Here is a 22,936-nt window from a genome sequence, read left to right as displayed (position 1 = left end):
GCTCCCGTTGCACCCCTGTGCCTTCTCCACTAGCCCCAGATCCTTAGTGTTGCCGCCACCACCGGGCTTGTGGTGTATTTTGTCGACGAGAGCGGCAGCGGTGCCGTTACCAACGTCCCCAGGCTCGTTCCTTTATAGGACGCCATCTCCATCCTCTTCCATGCCGCCCCCTCTCCCTCCATGACCCACTTGCAGATCATCGCCACGTTTGCTGCCCAGTAGTAGCTCCCTAGGTTTGGCAAAGCCAACCCTCCTCGGTCCCGATTGCGTTCCAGGAACCCTCTCCTAACCCTCGGGGTCTTATTTGCCCACACAAACCCCATAATACTCCTACCTACTCTCTTGAAAAAGCCCTTGGTGATCACGATGGTGAGGCACTGAAACACAAACAAAAACCTCGGAAGGACCCCCATTTTGACCGACTGCACCCTACCCGCCAGCGAGAGCGGGAGCATGTCCCATCTTTTAAAATCCTACTCCATTTGCTCCACCAACCTCGTCAAATTCAGTTTATGTAGGGCCCCCCAGCTCCTGGCTGTCTGGATCCCCAGATACCGAAAACTCCTCTCCGCCCTCCTCAGCGGTAGGTCCCCTATCTCTCTTTCTTGGTTCCCTTCCTGTAATACAAAAAGCTCACTCCTCCCTACATTAAGCTTGTAGCCCGAGAACTCCCCAAACTCCTTCAGAGTCTGCATGACCTCCACCATCCCCTCCATTGGGTCCACCACGTATAGCAGCAGGTCATCCGCGTAGAGCGATACCCGATGCTCTTCTCCCCCGCGGACTATCCCCCTCCATTTATTAGACTCCCTAAGTGATATGGCCAAGGGTTTGATCGCCAATGCAAACAACAGGGGGGACAGGGGGCACCCCTGCCTCGTCCCTCGGTACAGCCGAAAGTACTCCGACCTCCGCCGGTTCGTCACTACACTCGCCACCGGGGCGCTGTAAAGGAGCTTAACCCATCTGATAAACCCTCCCCCGAACCCAAACCTGCACAATACCTCCCAGAGGCACTCCCACTCCACTTGGTCAAAGGCTTTTTCCGCGTCCATAGCTGCCACTATCTCCGCCTCTCCCTCCTCCGATGTCATCATTATCACGTTTAAGAGCCGCCGCACATTGGTATTTAACTGCCTGCCCTTTACGAATCCCGTTTAGTCCTCATGAATCACCCCCGGGACACAGTCCTCAATCCTGGTGTCCAATACTTTTGCCAATAGCTTAGCATCCACATTGAGGAGCGAAATCGGCCTGTACGATCCACATTGCAGTGGATCCTTGTCTCGCTTTAGAATCAAGGAGATTGTCGCCTCCGACATTGTCTGGGGCAGGGTTCCCTCCTCTCTTGCCTCGTTAAAGGTCCTCACTAGTAGCGGGGCCAGCAGGTCCACATATTTTCTATAGAACTCCACCAGGAACTCGTCCGGCCCTGGGGCCTTCCCCACCTGCATGCTCCCCAAACCCTTCCTCAACTCCTCCAACCCAATTGGTGCCCCCAAACCAACCGCCTCTTGCTCCTCCACCCTCGGGAACCTCAGTTGGTCCAGGAATCGCCCCATCCCCCCTTCCCCCCCTGGGGGCTGGGATCTATACAGCTCTTCATAGAAGATCTTGAATACTTTATTTATTTTCGTTGCACTTCGAACTGTGGCTCCACTTCCATCTTTGATTCCCCCTATTTCCCTCGCTGCCGCCCTCTTACGGAGCTGGTGCGCCAGCATCCGACTAGCCTTTTCCCCGTACTCGTAGGTCGCCCCCTGCGCCTTCCTCCACTGTGCCTCCGCCTTGCCCGTGGTCAGCAGGTCAAACTCCGTCTGGAGCCGTCGCCTTTCCCCAAGTAATCTTTCCTCCGGGGCCTCTGCGTATCTCCTGTCCACTCGCAAGATCTCCCCCACTAACCTTTCCCTTTCCATGCCCTATGTTTTCTCCATATGAGCCCTGATGGAGATCACCGCCTTCAACGCCTCCCATACCACCCCCACTCGCACCTCCCCGTTGTCGTTGGCCTCCAAGTACCTTTCAATACACCCCCTCACCTTCCCACACACCACCTCATCAGCCAGCAGTCCCACATCCAGCCGCCACAGCGGGCGTTGGTCCCTCTCCTCTCCCAGATCCAGTTCCACCCAGTGCGGGGCATGGTCCGAAACGGCTATAGCCGAATACTCCGTCCCCGCCACCCTCGGGGTGAGCGCCCTACCCAGAACAAAGAAATCTATCCGGGAGTAGGCTTTGTGTACATGGGAGAAGAAAGAAAATTCCCTGGCCTGCGGCCTTGCAAACCTCCATGGGTCCACTCCCCCCCCCATCTGGTCCATAAAACCCCTGAGCACCTTGGCCGCCGCCGGCCTCTTTCCCGTCCTTGGTCTGAAGCGGTCCAGTGCTGGGTCCATCGCTGTATTGAAGTCCCCTCCCATTATCAGTCCTCCTACCTCCAGGTCCGGAATGCGCCCCATCATGCGCTTCATAAATCCTGCATCATCCCAGTTCGGGGCGTATACATTTACCAACACCACCCACGTCCCTTGCAACCTCCCACTCACCATCACATATCACCCTCCATTATCCGCTACGATAGTCTTGGCCTCAAATGACACATGCTTTCCCACCAGAATTGCCACCCCTCTATTTTTCGTGTCCAATCCCGAGTGAAATACCTGTCCTACCCATCCCTTTCTTAACCTGACCTGGTCCGCCACCTTCAGGTGTGTCTCTTGGAGCATTGCCACGTCTGCCTTCAGTCCCTTCAAGTGCGCGAACACTCGAGCCCTCTTCACCGGCCCATTCAGGCCCCTCACGTTCCACGTTATCAGCCGGATTGGAGGGACTCTCACCCCACCGACTAACCATCTCCTTTTCTGGGCCAGTCCCTTGTCCGCGTCTCCCTCACTCTCCAGTCCCCCAACCGGGGGACCCTCGTCCCAACCACCTCTTCTGCGCCCCATTCTCTTTCGGCCAGTGCAGCAGCAACCCTTTCCCCCTCCCCTTCCCCCCTCCCTCCTCCCTCCTCTACCCCACTTCCCTCCCCCCCACTAGATCCCCGTCTAGCTTTTTTGCTCCCCCCATATCCCTCCCGTAAGTCAGCTGACACCTGCTGACCCCGGCTTCCCCCGCCATCCCTTTGACCCCCCCCGTGTGGGAGTCTCCCAATCAATGTACATTCCTTCGTTCCCCTTCCCGCCTTTCTTGCCACGCGCGGGAAAAAAAAACCGCCCTTTCCGGAGCCTGCCCCGCTCCCTATGGCGCAGCTCCTGTCGCGGCCTTGTCTCCCTCCCCCAGCCCATATAGAATTTCCTGCGCGTTGTTGACCCCCTATGTACAACAACCATCATACTTCAACCCTCAAACACCCCCCTCCCACATAAACCCTCAATTAGAGTCCAACTTTTCAGTTTGTATAAAGGTCCACGCCTCTTCGGGCATTTCGAAGTAGTGGTGTTGGCCATTATGTGTAACCCACAGTCGCGCTGGCTGCAACATTCCAAATTTCACTCCTTTCCGATGCAGCACCGCTTTGGCCCGGTTGAAACCCGCTCTCCGCTTAGCGACCTCCGTGCTCCAGTCCGGGTATATTCTGATCTCAGCATTGTCCCACTTGCTGCTCCGTTCCTTCTTGGCCCATTTCAGGACCCTCTCTCTGTCCGTAAACCGGTGAAATCTCACCACCATCGCCCTTGGCGGCTCATTTGCCTTGGGCTTCCTCGCCAGCACTCGGTGCGCCCCTTCCAGCTCCAGCAATCCCGTGGGGACCTCCGCACGCATGAGCGTCCCGATCATTGTGCCCGCATATGCCGCGGCATCGGCCCCCTCCACTCCTTCTGGCAGACCCAGGATCCTCAAATTGTTTCTCCTCGACCTGTTCTCCAGGTCTTCGAGTCTTCCCGCCCACGTCTTGTGTAGCACCTCGTGCTGCTCCACTCTCTCCGCCAGGCCCACAAGCTCGTCGTCGTTCTCACTCACTTTTTCCTGGAACTCCTGGATCTTCACCTCTTGGGCTTTCTGGGTTGCTCCAAGTCCTTCAATTATTGCCAGCATAGGCGCCACCATCTCCTTGCGCAGCTCCTCGAAGCAGTGCTTGATGAACTCCTGCATCTCCTCTTTGTCCGTGGGCGCCGCCATTTTGCTTTTTTTCTCTTTCTTCTCCCGCTGCTCCAGGGCCGCTTTTTTCGCCGTTTCGCTGCGGGTCCGGTCCATGCAGGTTAGTAGGGGACCTCTCTCCTTCCTTCCCCACGGGTTGTCTGTATCAAAAGTTCCGTTGGGGCTCCGTTAGCGAGCCCAAACGTCCGTCTTCGCGGGAGCTGCCGAATCGTGCGGCTTAGCTCCGCATCGCCGCAACCGGAAGTCTCAATTTGAATTTCAATTGGTTTTTGGAGCAGGCAGGAAGCTGGATTGGGGGTTCGGCCTTGTCCACACTCTGAGCTCTGGCTTTGTAGCTCAGAAAAAGCAATTTTAAAAAAAAATGTTTTTTTCTCCAAATGCCGTATAATACGCCGCATAACTCCACCATTACTGCGGCAGGCTAAATGCCACTTTCCCTGTCTGTCATTGGCCTTTGCCAAATTTAGGGAAATTCCACCTATAGTTTTTTTTAAATAATATTGTCACTTTTCCTACCTACCAATCCACTGGAACCATTCCATAATCTATGGAATTTTGGAGGAACACAACCAAAGCATTCATCATCTTTGCAACCACTTCTTTTAGAACTTTAGGATGTTGGCCATCAGGACCACTGGATTTGTTGGCTTTTAAAATCATAGAATCTACAGTGCAGAAGGAGGCCATTCGGCCCATCGAATCTGCACCGGCGCTTACAAAGAGCACCCTACTCAAGCCCACGTCTCTACCCTATCCCCGTAACCCAATAACCCCCACTTAATCTTTTTTTTGGACACTAAGGGCAATTTAGCATGGCCAATCCACCTAACCCGCACATCTTTGGTCTGTGGGAGGAAACCGGAGCACCCAGAGGAAACCCACGCAGACATGGGGAGAACGTGCAGACTCTGCACAGCCAGTGACCCAAGCCGGGAAGCAAACCCGGGACCCAGGAGCTGTGAAGCAACTGTGCTAACCACTATGCTACCGTGCTGCCCTAACATCCCCGCCCATCCATTCCCCTCCTCATGTCTTCCCTGTCCATCCCTCTCCTAACAGCACAGCTTATCCTATTCTTAATCCAACAGGGATGAATGGGATGGGATGCCCGATCCGAAACCAGGGTCCGAATTAATTTGGGATGAAACTCCTCACAATACTGTACTGGCTGGATTATCTGCCAAATTCTTTTTAGTCCCATGAATTTCTCCAATACTTTTTCTGTATTGATCTTAATTATTTTAAGTTCCTAAATCTCATTAGACCCTTGCTTCCCAACTTTGCCTTGCATCTTCTACTGCAAAGACAGGCACAAAATATTTGTTTAACATCTCTACCATTATTTTATAATTTCTCCTGTCTCAGCCTTTAAAGGATCATTTACTATTGCTACACTTGTCCTTTTGACATACCTGTGGAAGCTCTTAAAATCTGTTTTAATATTTTCTCTCTTTATCAATTTTTAAGTAATGTATTTTGTTTTCTGTAAAATGTTCCCAAGTGTTTGGAACGCATTACTATTCTTCGCTTCTTGGCCTTTTGGCTAAGATGCGCGTGGGATCAGGTGTAATGCTTGGATCTGGTATGTCTCTCTTGTGGGGACCATGAATTGGATTCAATTTGAATTAATTTTTGGAGCAGGCAAGGAGCTGGATTAGGGGTTTGCCCCTGTCCACACTCTGCCTTCTGGCTTTGAAACTCTGATAAAGTAATTTTTTAAAAAACTATTCTTCTTGACAATATTATAAGCCTCTTCATTTAATCTAATACTATTAGATTCTATTATTAATCTAATACTAAATCTAATACTACTAATACATAACCTCATTAATTAGCCTTGAATAGATCACTTTTCCCATGAATAATTTACTTTTCAATGGAATGTATATTTCTGATAATTATGAAATATTTCCTCAAAAGTTCACCGCTGTTTATCTGACATTACTCTTTTTAACAAAAATAGTAAATAATGAACAATCTCAGCTTTGACAATGAGCCATCCAGGCTCGAAACTTTAGCTCCCTTCTCCCTCCACACATGCTGTTCGATCTGCTGAGATTGTCCAGTATTTTCTGTTTTTGTTTCAGATTCCAACATCCGCAGTAATTTACTTTTATCACTTTTTAATCTAATTCTCCTATTTATCGTAACCAATTCTCCTTTTGTACCTATGCAGTTGACTTTGTTTGATTTATACTCTAGATTCGGACTTATGTAATTCACTCTTGAACTCTATCATAATAATAATAATTTTTATTAGTGTCACAAGTATCCTTACATTAACACTGCAATGAAGTTACTGTGAAAATCCCCTAGCCGCCAAAACCAGCGTCTGTTCGGACACACTGAGGGAGAATTCAGACTGTCCAATCCACCTAACAATCACGTCTTTCGGAATTGTGGGAGGAAACCGGAGCGCCCGGAGGAAATCCACGCAGACACAGGAAGAACTTGCAGACTCTGCACAAACAGTGACCCAAGCCGGGAATCGAACCCAGGTCCCTGGCACTGTGAAGCAACAGTGCTAACCACTATGCCGCCCATTCTTGATTAATACTCAATCCAGCCATATTGCTACTGTTAAGGGATCTATCAGATTTAAATTTATTGTCACGTGTACTGAGGTACAGTGAAAGGTATTGTTCTGCATACAGTCCAGGCAGATCGCTCCATACATGAAAACCTAGAACATATGATTATACATGATACAAAATGAAAATATATAAACATAGACAGTGGGCGAAGTATACAGTATATGGTGCTACAACTGTAGAGAAGATGCATTGGAAGATAAGTTCAGTCCATAAAATCAGTTCAGACCCTAGGAGGAGTCTGGTAACAACTTGGAAGAAGATGTTTTTGAGTCTATTGGTGTGTGTTCTCAAACTTTGGTATCTTCTGCCCAATGGAAGAGATTGGAATAGAGAACAATCCGAGTGGATGGGGTCTTTGATTATGCTACCCGCTTTCCCAAGACAGTGGGAAGTGTCGACAGAGTCAATGGATGGGAAGTGGGCTCGCGTGATAGACTGGGCTGGTCACGATTCTAGTAAACTCATCCAATTAGTGTTTTCAGACTGTTCTACCTACTGTTTATTATCAGGTCTATTCTGATCACCACCAGTAAAGGCCCCACTGCTATTTTGGGGATCTTGTGTGCAAATTGGACATCTCATTGGCTGTAAAGTCCTTTGGGATGTCCTAAGGTCAAGAAAAGCGTTCTATAAATACAAGCCTTTTTTATTTTAAGACCATTGAAACTAAGGACAATCCTTGGCATGCTCCAACTGACCACTCTTCCCCAGAGGTTCCCTTGCTATGAGATTACCAATTAACTATCTCACTTTACACAAAACAAGATCCCTCTTCCTGCTTGGTTTCACACATTTTGTTTTGGGAAATAGTTGCATTCCAGGAACTTGCCTTTAAACTACTTTTTCCGGAATGTGGCGACTAGGGGCTTTTCACAGTAACTTCACTGAAGCCTACTTGTGACAATAAGTGTTTATTATTATTATTAACATTTGAATGTCTGCCTGTTATAACCTGCCTGCTTACCATTGGCTGGGGACTAATGAGAATCCCACAATCCTGTGGGAGTATGAGCTTCCCCAATGAGGGGGCGGAGAAACCATTAGTAAACTCCATGTATAAATAAAGCTGGCCAGTTTGGAACCAGCAGGAAGGAGTGTGCAGCAAGGGAAGTTGCTGCTGTATATATATATATATATATATATATATGTTATTGTAAATAAATGTTATTACTTTGTATCCTTAAAACTCGTGCTGGATTCTTTGTGGCCCTCACAAAACTGCCTTAGAAACCAAACTAGACATACTGCACAAGGGTCTGCCCAGAGCGGGACAGTGATGTGCAGAGAATCGAGTTTGGGGTCCTTGGGGGGGGGGGGTTGTAGTTATTGAAAGAGATGAGGGTTACTGGACAGGATTTTGGTGGGTTAATGGGGGATTTAGTCGTTACTGGGGCATTTGGGGTTAATGGGGAATTTAGAGTTAATGGGGGATTTGTTGTTAAGGTTACTTGCGGATTGGGGTTGCCAACTGGTGTTGACTGTATTCCTGGAGGTGTCACCTCTCAATCCACTACCCCAGTCAAACAGCCTTCCACCGCGGCCATCTACAATATTTTATGTAATTAACAAAGATGTTGATGAAAACTTTTTAAGTCTTAAAATGATTTCTGTCAGATAAATGTTCAATTCCTAGAGACTCCAGGGCAATCCTGGAAGGTTGGCAACCCCACTCGCCACATAGACTCCCTGAAGATGGCGGGCCGGCTGCGGCTGCTGCTCCGGCCGGGCCGCGGACACCCGGCCGCCGGTCCGGACACAAACCCTGCCCTGGGCCGCGGGTACCGTCGGCCGGGGGCCCCAGTCGACAATCCACCCCCCTGGAGAAGGCTGAGCTGGGACTGGCGGAAGGGCCTGGAGAGTGTGGGCCGGCACTGGGGCCTCCTGCGAGAGGAGGCAGTGGGGCGGCTGCGGGGCCCTGAGGGCCGCCCCCTCCGCCAGGGGCTGCTGGAGCAGAGCCGCCTCCTGTGGCAGGCCCAGGGCCCGGACAGCCTGCACCACTGGCACGTCTCCAGTGACCAGGAGATTGGCGGCCGGAGCCGCGCCCGGCTCGGCGTTGGCAGCAACGGGCGGACGGCGCTGCTGACGGGGGAGCTCAACACGGAGCCGCCCCGCGACGGGGAGACCCGATACAGCGGCTACTGCAGCCTGAGGAGCCGCCCGCTCAAGGTCAGGGGCTTCCCAACCCCCATCTCACCCGCACAATGTCAGCACCCCATTCCCTCACACCCCCCCCCACGACACCCCCCCCAACGACACCCCCTCACCCCCCCCACCCACACCCCCCCCCACCGACACCCCCCTCACGACACCCCCTCACCCCCCCCCCCACGACACCCCCTCACCCCCCCCCCCCCACGACACCCCCCCCCACGACACCCCTCACCCCCCCCCACCCCAACGACACCCCCTCACCCCCCCCTCCACGACACCCCCCTCACCCCCCCCACCCCCCTCACCCCCCCCCACCGACACCCCCCTCACCCCCCCCCACCGACACCCCCCTCACGACACCCCCTCACCCCCCCCACGACACCCCCTCACACCCCCCCCCACGACCCCCCCCTCACGACACCCCCCTCACCCCCCCACGACACCCCCCTCACCCCCCCACGACACCCCCCTCACCCCCCCACGACACCCCCCTCACCCCCCCACGACACCCCCCTCACCCCCCCACGACACCCCCTCACCCCCCCACGACACCCCACTCACCCCCCACCACCGACACCACCCTCACCCTCCCACCCCCCCACCGACACCCCCCCTACGACACCCCCCTCACGACACCCCCGACCGACTCTACCCCCCCTGACCGACTCTAGCCCCCCCCCCGACCGACTCTCTTTCCCCCCCCCCGACCGACTCTCTCTCCCCCCCCCCGACCGACTCTCTCTCCCCCCCCCCGACCGACTCTCTCTCCCCCCCCCGACCGACTCTCTCTCCCCCCCCCGACCGACTCTCTCTCCCCCCCCCGACCGACTCTCTCTCCCCCCCCCCCCACCGACTCTCTCTCCCCCCCCCCCCACCGACTCTCTCTCCCCCCCCCCCGACCGACTCTCTCTCCCCCCCCCCCGGACCGACTCTCTCTCCCCCCCCCCCGACCGACTCTCTCTCCCCCCCCCGACCGACTCTCTCTCCCCCCCCCCCGACCGACTCTCTCTCCCCCCCCCCGACCGACTCTCTCTCCCCCCCCCCCGACCGACTCTCCCTCCCCCCCCCGACCGACTCTCCCTCCCCCCCCCGACCGACTCTCCCTCCCCCCCCCCGACCGACTCTCTCTCCCCCCCCCCGACCGACTCTCTCTCCCCCCCCCCCCCCCCCCCCGACCGACTCTCTCTCTCCCCCCCCCCCCCCTGACCGACTCTCTCTCTCCCCCCCCCCCCCCCCCCGACCGACTCTCTCTATCTCCCCCCCTCCCCCGACCGACTCTCTCTCTTCCCCCCCCCCCGGACCGACTCTCTCTCCCCCCCCCCCCCCGACCGACTCTCTCCCCCCCCCCCCCCGACCGACTCTCTCTCCCCCCCCCCCCGACCGACTCTCTCTCCTCCCCCCCCCCCCCGACCGACTCTCTCTCCTCCCCCCCCCCCCCCCCGACCGACTCTCTCTCCTCCCCCCCCCCCCCGACCGACTCTCTCTCCTCCCCCCCCCCCCCCCCGACCGACTCTCTCTCTCCCCCCCCCCCCCGACCGACTCTCTCCCCCCTCCCCCCGACCGACTCTCTCCCCCCTCCCCCCGACCGACTCTCTCCCCCCCCCCCCGACCGACTCTCTTCCCCCCCCCCCCCCGACCGACTCTCTTCCCCCCCCCCCGACCGACTCTCTTCCCCCCCCCCCCCCGACCGACTCTCTTCCCCCCCCCCCCCGACCGACTCTCTTCCCCCCCCCCCCGACCGACTCTCTTCCCCCCCCCCCCCGACCGACTCTCTCTTCCCCCCCCCCCCGACCGACTCTCTCTTCCCCCCCCCCCGACCGACTCTCTCTTCCCCCCCCCCCCGACCGACTCTCTCTTCCCCCCCCCCCCCGACCGACTCTCTCTTCCCCCCCCCCCCCGACCGACTCTCTCTTCCCCCCCCCCCCCGACCGACTCTCTCTTCCCCCCCCCCCCCCCGACCGACTCTCTCTCCCCCCCCCCCCCCACCGACCGACTCTCTCCCCCCCCCCCCGGGACCGTCCCCCCCCCTCCCCGGACCGACTCCTCCCCCCCTCCCCGGACCGACTCCTCCCCCCCTCCCCGGACCGACTCCTCCCCCCCTCCCCGGACCGACTCCTCCCCCCCCTCCCCGGACCGACTCCTCCCCCCCCTCCCCGGACCGACTCCTCCCCCCCCCCCCCCCGGACCGACTCTCTTCCCCTCCCCCGGACAGACTCTTCCCCCTCTAACCCCCCCCACCCCCGACCCCCTCTAACCCCCCACCCCCGACCCCCTCTAACCCCCCCACCCCCGACCCCCTCTAACCCCCCACCCCCGACCCCCTCTAACCCCCCCACCCCCGACCCCCTCTAACCCCCCGACCCCCTCTAACCCCCCCACCCCCGACCCCCTCTAACCCCCCCCACCCCTCTAACCCCCCCACCCCCGACCCCCTCTAACCCCCCCCACCCCCGACCCCCTCTAACCCCCCCCACCCCCGACCCCCTCTAACCCCCCCACCCCGACCCCCTCTAACCCCCCCACCCCCGACCCCCTCTAACCCCCCCACCCCCTCTAACCCCCCCACCCCCGACCCCCTCTGAACCCCCCACCCCCGACCCCCTCTAACCCCCCGACCCCCTCTAACCCCCCCACCCCCGACCCCCTCTAACCCCCCCACCCCCGACCCCCTCTAACCCCCCCACCCCCGACCCCCTCTAACCCCCCCACCCCCGACCCCCTCTAACCCCCCCCACCCCCGACCCCCTCTAACCCCCCCACCCCCGACCCCCTCTAACCCCCCCACCCCCGACCCCCTCTAAACCCCCCCACCCCCGACCCCCTCTAAACCCCCCCACCCCCGACCCCCTCTAAACCCCCCCACCCCCGACCCCCTCTAAATCCCCCCACCCCCGACCCCCTCTAAACCCCCCACCCCCGACCCCCTCTAAACCCCCCCACCCCCGACCCCCTCTAAACCCCCCCACCCCCGACCCCCTCTAAACCCCCCCACCCCCGACCCCCTCTAAACCCCCCCACCCCCGACCCCCTCTAAACCCCCCCACCCCCGACCCCCTCTAAACCCCCCCACCCCCGACCCCCTCTAAACCCCCCCCGACCCCCTCTAAACCCCCCCCCCGACCCCCTCTAACCCCCCCGACCCCCTCTAACCCCCCCCGACCCCCTCTAACCCCCCCCCCGACCCCCTCTAACCCCCCCCCACCCCCGACCCCCTCTAACCCCCCCCCACCCCCGACCCCCTCTAACCCCCCCACCCCGACCCCCTCTAACCCCCCCACCCCCGACCCCCTCTAACCCCCCCACCCCCGACCCCCTCTAACCCCCCCACCCCCTCTAACCCCCCCACCCCCTCTAACCCCCCCACCCCCGACCCCCTCTAAACCCCCCACCCCCGACCCCCTCTAACCCCCCCACCCCCGACCCCCTCTAACCCCCCCACCCCCGACCTCCTCTAACCCCCCCACCCCCGACCCCCTCTAACCCCCCCACCCCCGACCCCCTCTAACCCCCCCACCCCCGACCCCCTCTAACCCCCCCCACCCCCGACCCCCTCTAACCCCCCCACCCCCGACCCCCTCTAACCCCCCCACCCCCGACCCCCTCTAAACCCCCCCACCCCCGACCCCCTCTAAACCCCCCCACCCCCGACCCCCTCTAAACCCCCCCACCCCCGACCCCCTCTAAATCCCCCCACCCCCGACCCCCTCTAAACCCCCCACCCCCGACCCCCTCTAAACCCCCCCACCCCCGACCCCCTCTAAACCCCCCCACCCCCGACCCCCTCTAAACCCCCCCACCCCCGACCCCCTCTAAACCCCCCCACCCCCGACCCCCTCTAAACCCCCCCACCCCCGACCCCCTCTAAACCCCCCCCGACCCCCTCTAAACCCCCCCCCCGACCCCCTCTAACCCCCCCGACCCCCTCTAACCCCCCCCGACCCCCTCTAACCCCCCCCCGACCCCCTCTAACCCCCCCCATCCCCGACGCCCTCCAACCCCCTCTTACCCCCTCCCAACCAGCGCTCCCTCCCCTTACGCCTCTCATGTGTGCTCCCTCCACCTAGCCCTCCCATGACTGCTCCCTCTCCCTAGGATCGAACCTGGGACCTCGGTGCCATTAGGCAGCAGTGCTAACCACTGCATTACCGTGCTGCCCACCATCCCCATTTCTGACATACCCCCCACCCCTCATAGAAATACTCTGACAGTTCTGCAGTGTTTGTGGGTATTCTCAATAATGTGCCATAGCTTCCAGTCACACAGCTTCTTTCTTTGTCTGCTGCAGGGTGCCTTTGACCTCAAGAAGTATTATGACCTGTCGAATTTCAATACGCTGTATTTGCGGGTCCGAGGGGATGGCCGGCCCTGGATGGTGAACATCAGCAGTGAGATGTACTTCACCCATCAGAAGGATGACCTCTACAATTATTTCCTCTTCACCCGTGGAGGCCCTTATTGGCAGGATGTGAAGGTAGAACAGAATTTCTTCCCATTCATCTGAAGGCTCTGGTTCATACCTTTGAGTACAGGAACCCAGTGGCATCTCATCCATATATTAGCCTGAGGTCAGTGCGCAGCTGTCTCTCCTCGCAATCAGTATTGTTCCACCTCCCCACTCCAGTGAGTTGTGCTCATCGTGTAGGCTGTCACTGCAATACAGTACTGTAGGACATACCTACTGTCTGAGGCAGGGACCAGAATCATAACAACATAAAAATGTAGGAAGTAGGAGCAAGGGAAGTCCATTGGGCCATCAGGAGTGCTCCACCATTCAATGTGGCTGACCTCCTGCCTCAACTCAACTTTCCTGCCCTCTCCACAGATCCCTTGATTCTCTAAGAGACCAGAAATCTAAATATATTCAGTAATGGAGTATCCACAACCCTTTCCCCTTTCAGAAAGCGAATTCCAAAGATTCACAACCTTTTGAATGAAGAGGTTTCTCCTCATCTATCTAAAATGATCATCCCTTTTATCCTGAGACTGTGACTCCATGTTCTAGATTCCCTGTCCAGCCCCTTCAGAAATCTTGAATGTTTAAATGAGATCATTTCTCTTTCTTCTAAACTCCAAAGTGTCTAGGCCCACTTTACTCAGCATCTCATCATAGGATAATGCTCTCACCCCACTGACCAATCCAGTGAACCTTTGTTGTACTGCCTCCAATGTGAGCATATTCTTCCTTAAATATGGAGACTAAAACTCTCCATAACGTGCTACCTCACGATGCCGAGGTCCCAGGTTCGATCCCGGCTCTGGGTCACTGTCCGTGTGGAGTTTGAACATTCTCCCCGTGTTTGCGTGAGTTTCGCCCCCACAACCCAAAGATGTGCAGGCTAGGTGGATTGGCCACGCAAAAATGCCCCTTAATTGGAAAAAAATGAATTGGATACTCTAAATTTAAATAAATAAATAAATAACGCTCCATACAATTGTAGCAAGATTACCTTATTTTTTCTTTAGTCTTCCTCAGTCTTTAGACTCAGGTTGTACCACAGGACTGGAGAATTATGAATGTTACACCCTTGATCAAAAAAGGGCGCATTGATAAACCCAGCAACCCACAGGCCAGTCAGTCTAACTTTGGTGGTGGGGAAGCTTCTAGAAACAATACTTTGGGACAAAATTAATTTTCACTTGGACAAATATGGTTTAATTAAGGAAAGGCAGCATGGATTTGTTACGATTAAATTGGGTTCAACTAACTTGCTGGAGGTTTTTGAAAGGTAACAAAGGTTGATATGATGTCCATGGACTTTCAAAAAATCAGCTGGGTGATCCGAAACAGAGTAATAGTTAATGGATGTTTTTCAAACATGAGAATAATTTGTAGTGGAGTACCCCAGGGGTCAATGTTTTGACCCTTGCTTTTCCTGGGATGGATGATCTGAGTTTGCCCTGCTGCTGGTGTCTTTATATCAGTGCTGTTGTGGGAGGATCTCTTGGCCTCTTGAAATCTATGATTCTTGTGTTTTTCCAGATTCCGTTCTCCAAGTTTTTCCTGTCCAGTCGGGGTCGAATCCAGGATAACCAGCATCCATTGTGGTTGGACAAGGTTTGAGACCTTTATTGAATTGAATGACTAGCTGGAGTGTTTAAATAAAACTCTTTCCTGTTCAGACAATTGCGTCAATAATCAGTGGATTTTTCTCTTGTGCTGCATTCCACTGACTGTATTTCTGACAAGTAGCACAGTGGTTGGCACAGTGCTTCACAGCTCCAGGGTCTCTGGTTCGATTCCCGGCTTGGGTCACTGTTTATGCGGAGTCTACACGTTCTCCCCGTGTGTGCGTGGGTTTCCTCCGGGTGCTCCGGTTTTCTCCCACAGTCCAAAGATGTGCAGGTTAGATGGATTGGCCATGCTAAATTACCCTTATTGTCCAGAACAAAAGGTGAGGTGGGGTTACTGGGTAACGGGGATAGGGTGGATGTGTGGGCTTAAGTAGGGTGCTCTTTCCAAGGGCCAGTGCAGACTCAATGGGACGAATAGCCTCCTTCTGCACTATAATTCTATGATTCTAGCATGAGCACAGGGCAATGCAGTTTCTATTGGGTTGTAGCTGTGTGTCCGATGCTGGGTTCCCAACCCTCTCCCAGTGACTGGGCATTTCCTGGAATTGTGGGTAGCTCCCTGGAGCGGTGAAATCCCTCCGATGCGTCTGAGAAAGACTCTTGTCGGCTCTCATGGCGAATGGGCAATTGTGCAGTGGACAGGGGGAACAGCACTAGGGCATTGCATTGCACCACAGAAAACACCCTTTTTGGAAGGGACAGCTGAGCTGCTTTGACTGCCTGTGGTTGAACAAAGAACAAAGAAAAGTACAGCACAGGAACAGGCCCTTTGGCCCTCCAAGCCTGCGCCGACCATGCTACCCACCTAACTTAAAACTTCAGGGTCTGTATCCGTCTTGTTCTATTTTATGCAGTGAGTTACCGTAGTTACGAGGTCTGGAGGAGAGGTTGGGTTGGACTTGGGCGGAGGGATTACTGATCCTGGGGATGAGTAAGCAGTAGAATGTCCAGATCCTTAGACATGTCCCTGAAATGTTTTGTTTTGTTACAGATCAACACAATCGGCTTCACGCTGGGTGACAAAGTAGATGGGCCATTCCAATTGGAAATCGACTTCATTGCTGTGTGCAATGACCGAGCTCACACCGAGGAGTTTGCCTATGAGAAATACAAAAGAAACCCAGAGGTATAAATAGATTCACAGGACTGCATAACCTCAGACAGACCTGCACAGACTATATACGGGAGCACTTACCTGCGCTGAGCAAAGATCCTCTCTGGGAGATGGATTTGTGCTTCCTCAGCCCATTTGGAGAGATCATTGACTGTGTGCAGCAATAACATCTCGCCTAGATCTTGGAGCGTTGAATGTATATAGAGAACTTGTAATAAAGTTTTGTCTTTGTAATCATTATCCTACACTTTCTTACACAAGTATTCTCTGTGGGAAGTAGCTCCTGATCTGGCACAAGCTGATGATGTAGCACTGGCATTCATTCAGGGGTATCATGGTATCTTGTTGATTGTCCTGGACTAGCAGCTTCAAGTTCGTGAGTTGTTAAATTTCATGAATATTGTGAATTAAATTTAACCATCAGAAAGAGAGTGTGATTGCAGCATGAAAAGTAAACAAAAGGAAATGGTGGCACGATGGTTAGCACTGCTGCCTCACAGGGACCAGGGTCAATTTCTGCCTTGGGTGACTGACTGTGTGGGGTTTGCACATTCTCCCCATGTCTGTGTAGGTTTCCTCCGGGTGCTTCAGTTTCCTCCCACAGTCCAAAGATGTTCCGGTTTGGTGGATTGGCCACGCTAAAATTGCTGCTTAGTGTTCAGAAATGTGCAGGTTAAGTGGGGATAGGGTGGGGTAGTGGGCCAAGGTAGGGTTCTCTTTCAGAGAGTCAATGTAGACTCGATGGACTGAATGGCACTGTAGAGATTCTATTGAAAGGCAAGTACAAACTCAACTATTTGTCCAACAAAAACTTGTATTTATACAGCACCTTTTACATAAAATATCCCGAGCTGCTTCACAACAATGTTACTCAGCTGAAATTTGATGCATACCAGTTAAGGAGATACTGGGTGAGATTCAGCAACCTCGTCGCGCCTGACTTGGTGTCGGGACGAGGCCGTTGAATTCCGTAAGTGGCCTCGTGAGATTTGCGATGCTCAAAAAGGTCTTGCGAGATTCCGTTTAAGACCTTGTGATCTGGATCTTGCTCTCGCTGGGCGTAATCCAGATCTGAATATTTAAATGATGCGCCTGGTGCTTAATGGTTGCGACTGGAGACCTCGCCAGGGCGCCGTTTAGTACTGTTCTACACAAATGTGGACCAGGTGTTACGCACCTTGTCGAGTAGAGGGGTCTCCCAGGCACTTTTGGCACTCCCCTTGGCCAGTGAGGGGCGGTCCCCAAGGTTGCGGGGGTTAAAAAAATGGGGGTGGGGGAGAGAGAGAGTTTGGAGCAGCCGGTCAAAATGCCACCCCGATCTGTGAGGCTCGACCTCTGCATCGGCAGAAAGAACTCCCTGAGACCAAATAAAAATGCAAAGCGTCATTGAATAGCTCTGGTGTTTAACACCCCGCGAAACGCCCGGTTATGTGGACTTTAACTCAAGTACGCGGAATCGCGCCCACTATTTTCAAACCCTGCTTTGGCTTCATCCCTCCCTATTTAACATCCCCTAGTCTTACAACACTGCCAAGATATCAGCACTCTTCCAATTCTGGCCTCAAGCAACAGCAATTTTAACAGGATACAGACAAAAAGAGGAAGATAAAATACACGGAAAAGGGAGATGGTGGGAAAGGAAAGAGGAGAAAATAAGATTAGAGGAGAAACTGGAGTCATTGGGTTCATTGATGTGCCAATAGGGGTTTGGGAGTTAACCCACTGGCTTCAACTAGCGCATACATTTCACAAGAGCCCTCCCCACAGAAATACACTACTAATGGCTGGCTAAAGAAACTGAAATAAATTATAAGATTATTTTCTTCAGTGATCAAATAGCCTGTATTCAGTGGTGCCTGTTGGCCAAAGAAGGTCTTGAGTGTCCTACTTGACACTACTCAATCCCTCTCTGTCGGTCTTGGCCAGTCCCAGGCGCTGATACACAAGGAGGTCCTCTGATCATTCTCCTATTCACCAGGTTACTAAAGGTGACCAATCAGGAATGGAGGAGCAGCTTCTTTAGAAAGTGAAATGGACTGAAACTTCTCACACTACATATAGGATAGAAATCATTTCTTAATTTTGTCTGCAAAATTGGCAAGCTGCCTGGGTGTCCATAAAATGGTGAAAGAATGATTGAAATTACCATGTGGGAACAGGATTTAAGAATTAGGAGCAGAAAGAGGTTAAACCTACTCTTAACTGATCATGGTTAATCTGATTGTGACCTTAACTCCACTTTCCTTCTTGTCCCCGACAACCGTTGATCCCTTCGTAAATCAAAAATCTGTTGAATTCAGCCTTGAATATATTAAAGTTCCAGCCCCATTCCTCTCTGGAGCAGATAATTCTTCATCAGTTAGATCAGATAAGTATTTTTCAATACTGTAGAGATGCTAGTGGTTAAATTTAAAATTGATCTGATCTGAATGTTAAGGACATGAGAATTGTTTTAACATTTGATGGACTATATATGTGATCTTCCGTTTGTGATGATTCAATTGCATTCCAGTTTTCCTCAAAGATGAACACATGGCATTCAAAAGTGAACTTCAATGCAATTTAAATATTTCATTTTAAGGCAATTGTAACAATCGGATCGGAAATCAGGGTGATCAGAATGTAGCCAATGAACCTGATAAACGATATGGATGTGTCACAAAGGATTGGCAAGATGAAACATAGGATTTAGGAGCAGGGCGTTCAGTTAGCCCTTTGAGCCTGTTCCGCCATTCAGTGAGGACATGGTCTCAATTCTACTTTCCTGTCTGCCCCAGCTTAACCCTTGACTCCCGTGTCTATCAAAAATCTAACTCAACCTTGAATAAAAATTCAACGACCCAGCCTTCACTGCTTTCTGGGGATAAGAATCCCACAGACTAGTGACCCAGTGAGAGAAAAGTAACACATTTTCCTCTGTGTAAAAAGAGAGATCCCTTTGTCTCCCCCACAAGAGGAAACATTCTCCTGGTAGCCACCCTATGAAGTCCTCTCAGAATCTCTCGTTCTTCAAAACTACAATGGGCATAGGCCCATTCTGTTCAACTATTCTTCACAAGATAAGCCCTTCATCCCAGTAATGAGTTGAGTGAACCTTCTCTGAATTGCTTCTAATGCAATTATATCCTTTTTCAAATCAGGAGACCAAAAGGCATAAATATAAGAGCATAGAGGATATGGTGGAGCTGTATAACAAGCTTGTTAGGCTACAAGCTAGAATATTGTGTGCCGTTCTGGTCACCACATGTGATTGCACTAGAAAGGGTGCAGAGGAGATTCAGAAGGATGTTGCCTTGGCTGGAGTGTTTCAGCTCTGAAGGCTAGCTAGACTGGGATAATTTTCCTTGGAGCAGAGAAGGCTAAGGTTTGAGGTATACAAAATTATGATTGACATAGAAAGGGTAGATAGGAAGAAATTTTTCCCCTCAGTAGTGGGGCCAATAACCAGGGGGAATAGATTTAAGATAAGGGACTGGAGTTTTAGAGGGAATTTGAGGAAATCTTTTTCACCCAGAGTTTGGTGGGAATCAGGAACTCACTGCCTGAAAAGGTGGAAGAGGCAGGAACCCTCATAACATTTAGGTATTTTGTTGAGCACTTGAAATGCTATAGCATACAAGGCTATGCACCAAATTCTGGAAAATGGGATTAGAATAGATAGGTGTTTGATGGCCAGCGCAGACATGATGGGCAGAAGGGACTCTCTGTGCTGTAAAACTCTATGACTTTGGCAAAATTAGCAACATCAGGGTAACAGTTGTTGCAGGTGGTATCCTAGTGCATCATAAACCTTATGATCAGCCAGAGGTGAAAGTGAATTCCTGACTTTCTGTTTATTTCCCTTTTGAAGTAGAGTGGCTGGTCATCCATTTGATGGTATTTCTATTCAGATAATTACATTGGGATGTCATTAAGGTTTAATTAATTTCGTATATTTTTGCATGGTGTCCTGAACGTCCCAAATTCATCTGTGATGAATGTTGCATGTACAGAGTCACAGTTGTTGTGGTTCAGAAGGAGACTATTTGGCCCATCATGTCTGCACCGGCTCCCCAAACAAGCATCATGATATAGTGCAATTGCCCTGCCTTTTCATTTTTAAAAAAATATATATATTTATTAAAGTTTTTTAACACAATGTTTCTCCGTTACAAACAATAACCCCCACCCCGTAACAACAAAAACCGAGAATTTGCGCAGAGCAAGATATATACATGGCAAAATGATATATTTACACAGCTTTGTACACTGGCCCTCACCCGTATGTACGTCCCCTCTTCCCCCCCTCCCAGGACCCCCCGTCCCCCCGTCCCCCCCCAAAGTTGCTGCTGCTGCTGACCGACCTTCCTCTAACGCTCCGCGAGATAGTCTAGGAACGGTTGCCACCGCCTGTAAAACCCCTGCGCAGACCCTCTCAAGGCGAACTTAATCCTCTCCAACTTTATGAACCCAGCCATATCATTTATCCAGGCCTCCAGGCTGGGGGGCTCCGCCTCCTCCCACATTAGCAAGATCCTTCGCCGGGCTACTAGGGACGCAAAGGCCAGAATGCCGGCCTCTTTCGCCTCCTGCACTCCCGGTTCGTCCACTACTCCAAATATTGCTAGCCCCCAGCTTGGCTTGACCCGGACTTTCACCACCTGAGATATTGCTTCCGCCACTCCTCTCCAGAACCCCTCCAGTGCCGGGCATGACCAAAACATATGGACATGGTTCGCCGGGCTCCCTGAGCACCTTCCACATCTGTCCTCTACCCCAAAGAACCTACTCAACCTCGCCCCCGTCAAGTGCGCTCTGTGGACCACCTTAAATTGTATCAGGCTGAGCCTGGCACACGAGGAGGAGGAATTAACCCTACCTAGGGCATCAGCCCACAGACCTTCCTCGATCTCCTCCCCCAGCTCCTCCTCCCATTTACCCTTCAACTCTTCTACCAGCGCTTCCCCCCTCTTCTTTCAACGCCTGGTGTATTTCCGACACCTTGCCCTCCCCGACCCATACACCCGAGATCACCCTATCTTGAACTTCTTGTGCCGGGAGCAACGGGAATTTCCTCACCTGTCGCCTTACAAAAGCCCTCACCTGCATATATCTAAAGGCATTTCCCGGGGGTAACTCGAACTTCTCCTCCAGTGCCCCTAGGCTCGCAAACGTCCCGTCGATGAACAGGTCCCCCATTCTTCCACTCCCCGCCCGATGCCAGCTCTGGAATCCCCCGTCCATCTTCCCCGGGACAAACAGGTGGTTACCCCTGATCGGGGACCACACCGATGCTCCCATTGCACCCCGGTGCCGTCTCCACTGGCCCCAGATCCTTAGCGTTGCGGCCACCACCGGGCTCGTGGTATACTTTGTCGGCGAGAGCGGCAGCGGTGCCGTCACCAACGCCCTCAGTCCCGTTCCTTTACAGGACGCCATCTCCATCCTCTTCCATGCCGCCCCCTCTCCCTCCATAACCCACTTGCGGATCATCGCCACATTTGCTGCCCAGTAGTAGCTCCCCAGGTTTGGCAGTGCCAACCCTCCTCGGTCCCTACTGCGTTCCAGGAACCCTCTCCTTACTCTCAGGGTCTTATTCACCCACACAAACCCCATAATACTCCTGCCTACTCTCTTAAAAAAGGCCTTAGTGATCACGATGGGAAGGCACTGAAACACAAACAGAAACCTCGGAAGGACCACCATTTTGACCGACTGCACTCTACCCGCCAGCGAGAGCGGTAACATGTCCCATCTTTTGAAATCCTCCTCCATTTGCTCCACCAACCTCGTCAGATTCAGTTTATGTAGGGTCCCCCAACTATCTGGCTATCTGGATCCCCAGATACCGAAAGCTCCCCTCCGCCCTCCTCAGCGGTAGGTCCCCTATCCCTCTTTCTTGGTCCCCCGCCTGTAATACAAAGAGCTCACTCTTCCCTACATTGAGCTTATAGCCCGAAAACTCCCCAAACTCCCTTAGAGTCTGCATGACCTCCACCATCCCCTCCATTGGATCCGCCACGTACAGCAACAGGTCATCCACATATAGCGACACCCAATGCTCTTCTCCCCCTCGGACCATCCCCTTCCATTTATTAGACTCCCTCAATGACATGGCCAATGGTTCGATCGCCAATGCAAACAACAGGGGGGACAGGGGGCACCCCTGCCTCGTCCCTCGGTACAGTCGAAAGCACTCCGACCTCCGCCGGTTCGTCACTACACTTGCCATCGGGGCTCTGTAAAGGAGCTTAACCCAATTGATAAACCCTACCCCGAACCCAAACCTGCGCAGCACCTCCCAGAGGTACTCCCACTCTACTCGGTCAAAGGCCTTCTCCGCGTCCATAGCTGCCACTATCTCTGCCTCTCCCTCCTCCGATGGCATCATTATCACGTTTAAGAGCCGCCGCACATTGGTGTTTAGTTGCCTGCCCCTTACAAATCCCGTCTGGTCCTCGTGGATTACCCCCGGGACACAGTCCTCGATCCTCGTGGCCAGCACTTTTGCCAGCAACTTTGCATCCACATTGAGGAGCGAGATCGGCCTGTACGATCCACATTGCAGTGGGTCCTTGTCCCGCTTTAGGATCAAAGAAATTGTCGCTTCCGACATTGTCGGGGGCAGGGTCCCCTCCTCTATTGCCTCATTAAAGGTCCTCACCAGTAGCGGGGCCAACAGGTCTGCGTACTTCCTGTAGAACTCCACCGGGAATCCGTCCGGTCCCGGGGCCTTCCCTGCCTGCATGCTCCCCAAACCCTTGCTCAGCTCCTCCAACCCAATTGGTGCCCCCAAACCAGCCACCTCTCGCTCCTCCACCCTCGGGAATCTCAGCTGATCTAGGAATCGTCTCATCCCCTCTTCCCCCGCTGCGGGCTGGGATCTGTACAGCTCTTCATAAAAGGCCTTGAATACCTCGTTTAT

The 22,936-nt window shown here is 53.7% G+C and overlaps 1 protein-coding gene across 1 annotated transcript; it reads left to right on the top strand.

Annotated features, from left to right (window-relative positions):
- The first annotated feature begins 8,231 nt into the window (after nucleotides 1-8,231).
- Nucleotides 8,232-16,266, top strand: ndufaf1 (NADH:ubiquinone oxidoreductase complex assembly factor 1). Its single transcript, XM_072487045.1, has 4 exons — nucleotides 8,232-8,861; nucleotides 13,132-13,317; nucleotides 14,827-14,901; nucleotides 15,910-16,266. Exons 1-4 carry the CDS (start codon nucleotides 8,388-8,390, stop codon nucleotides 16,048-16,050), a joined length of 876 nt encoding a protein of 291 aa, XP_072343146.1. The 5' UTR covers nucleotides 8,232-8,387; the 3' UTR covers nucleotides 16,051-16,266.
- Nucleotides 16,267-22,936: the final 6,670 nt, after the last annotated feature.

Source organism: Scyliorhinus torazame, chromosome 2, assembly GCF_047496885.1.
Source record: "Scyliorhinus torazame isolate Kashiwa2021f chromosome 2, sScyTor2.1, whole genome shotgun sequence".
NCBI classification, from domain to species: Eukaryota; Metazoa; Chordata; class Chondrichthyes; order Carcharhiniformes; family Scyliorhinidae; genus Scyliorhinus; species Scyliorhinus torazame.
Note: the sequence above shows the minus strand (reverse complement) of the source record. Positions and strands in the feature narration are given on the sequence as shown.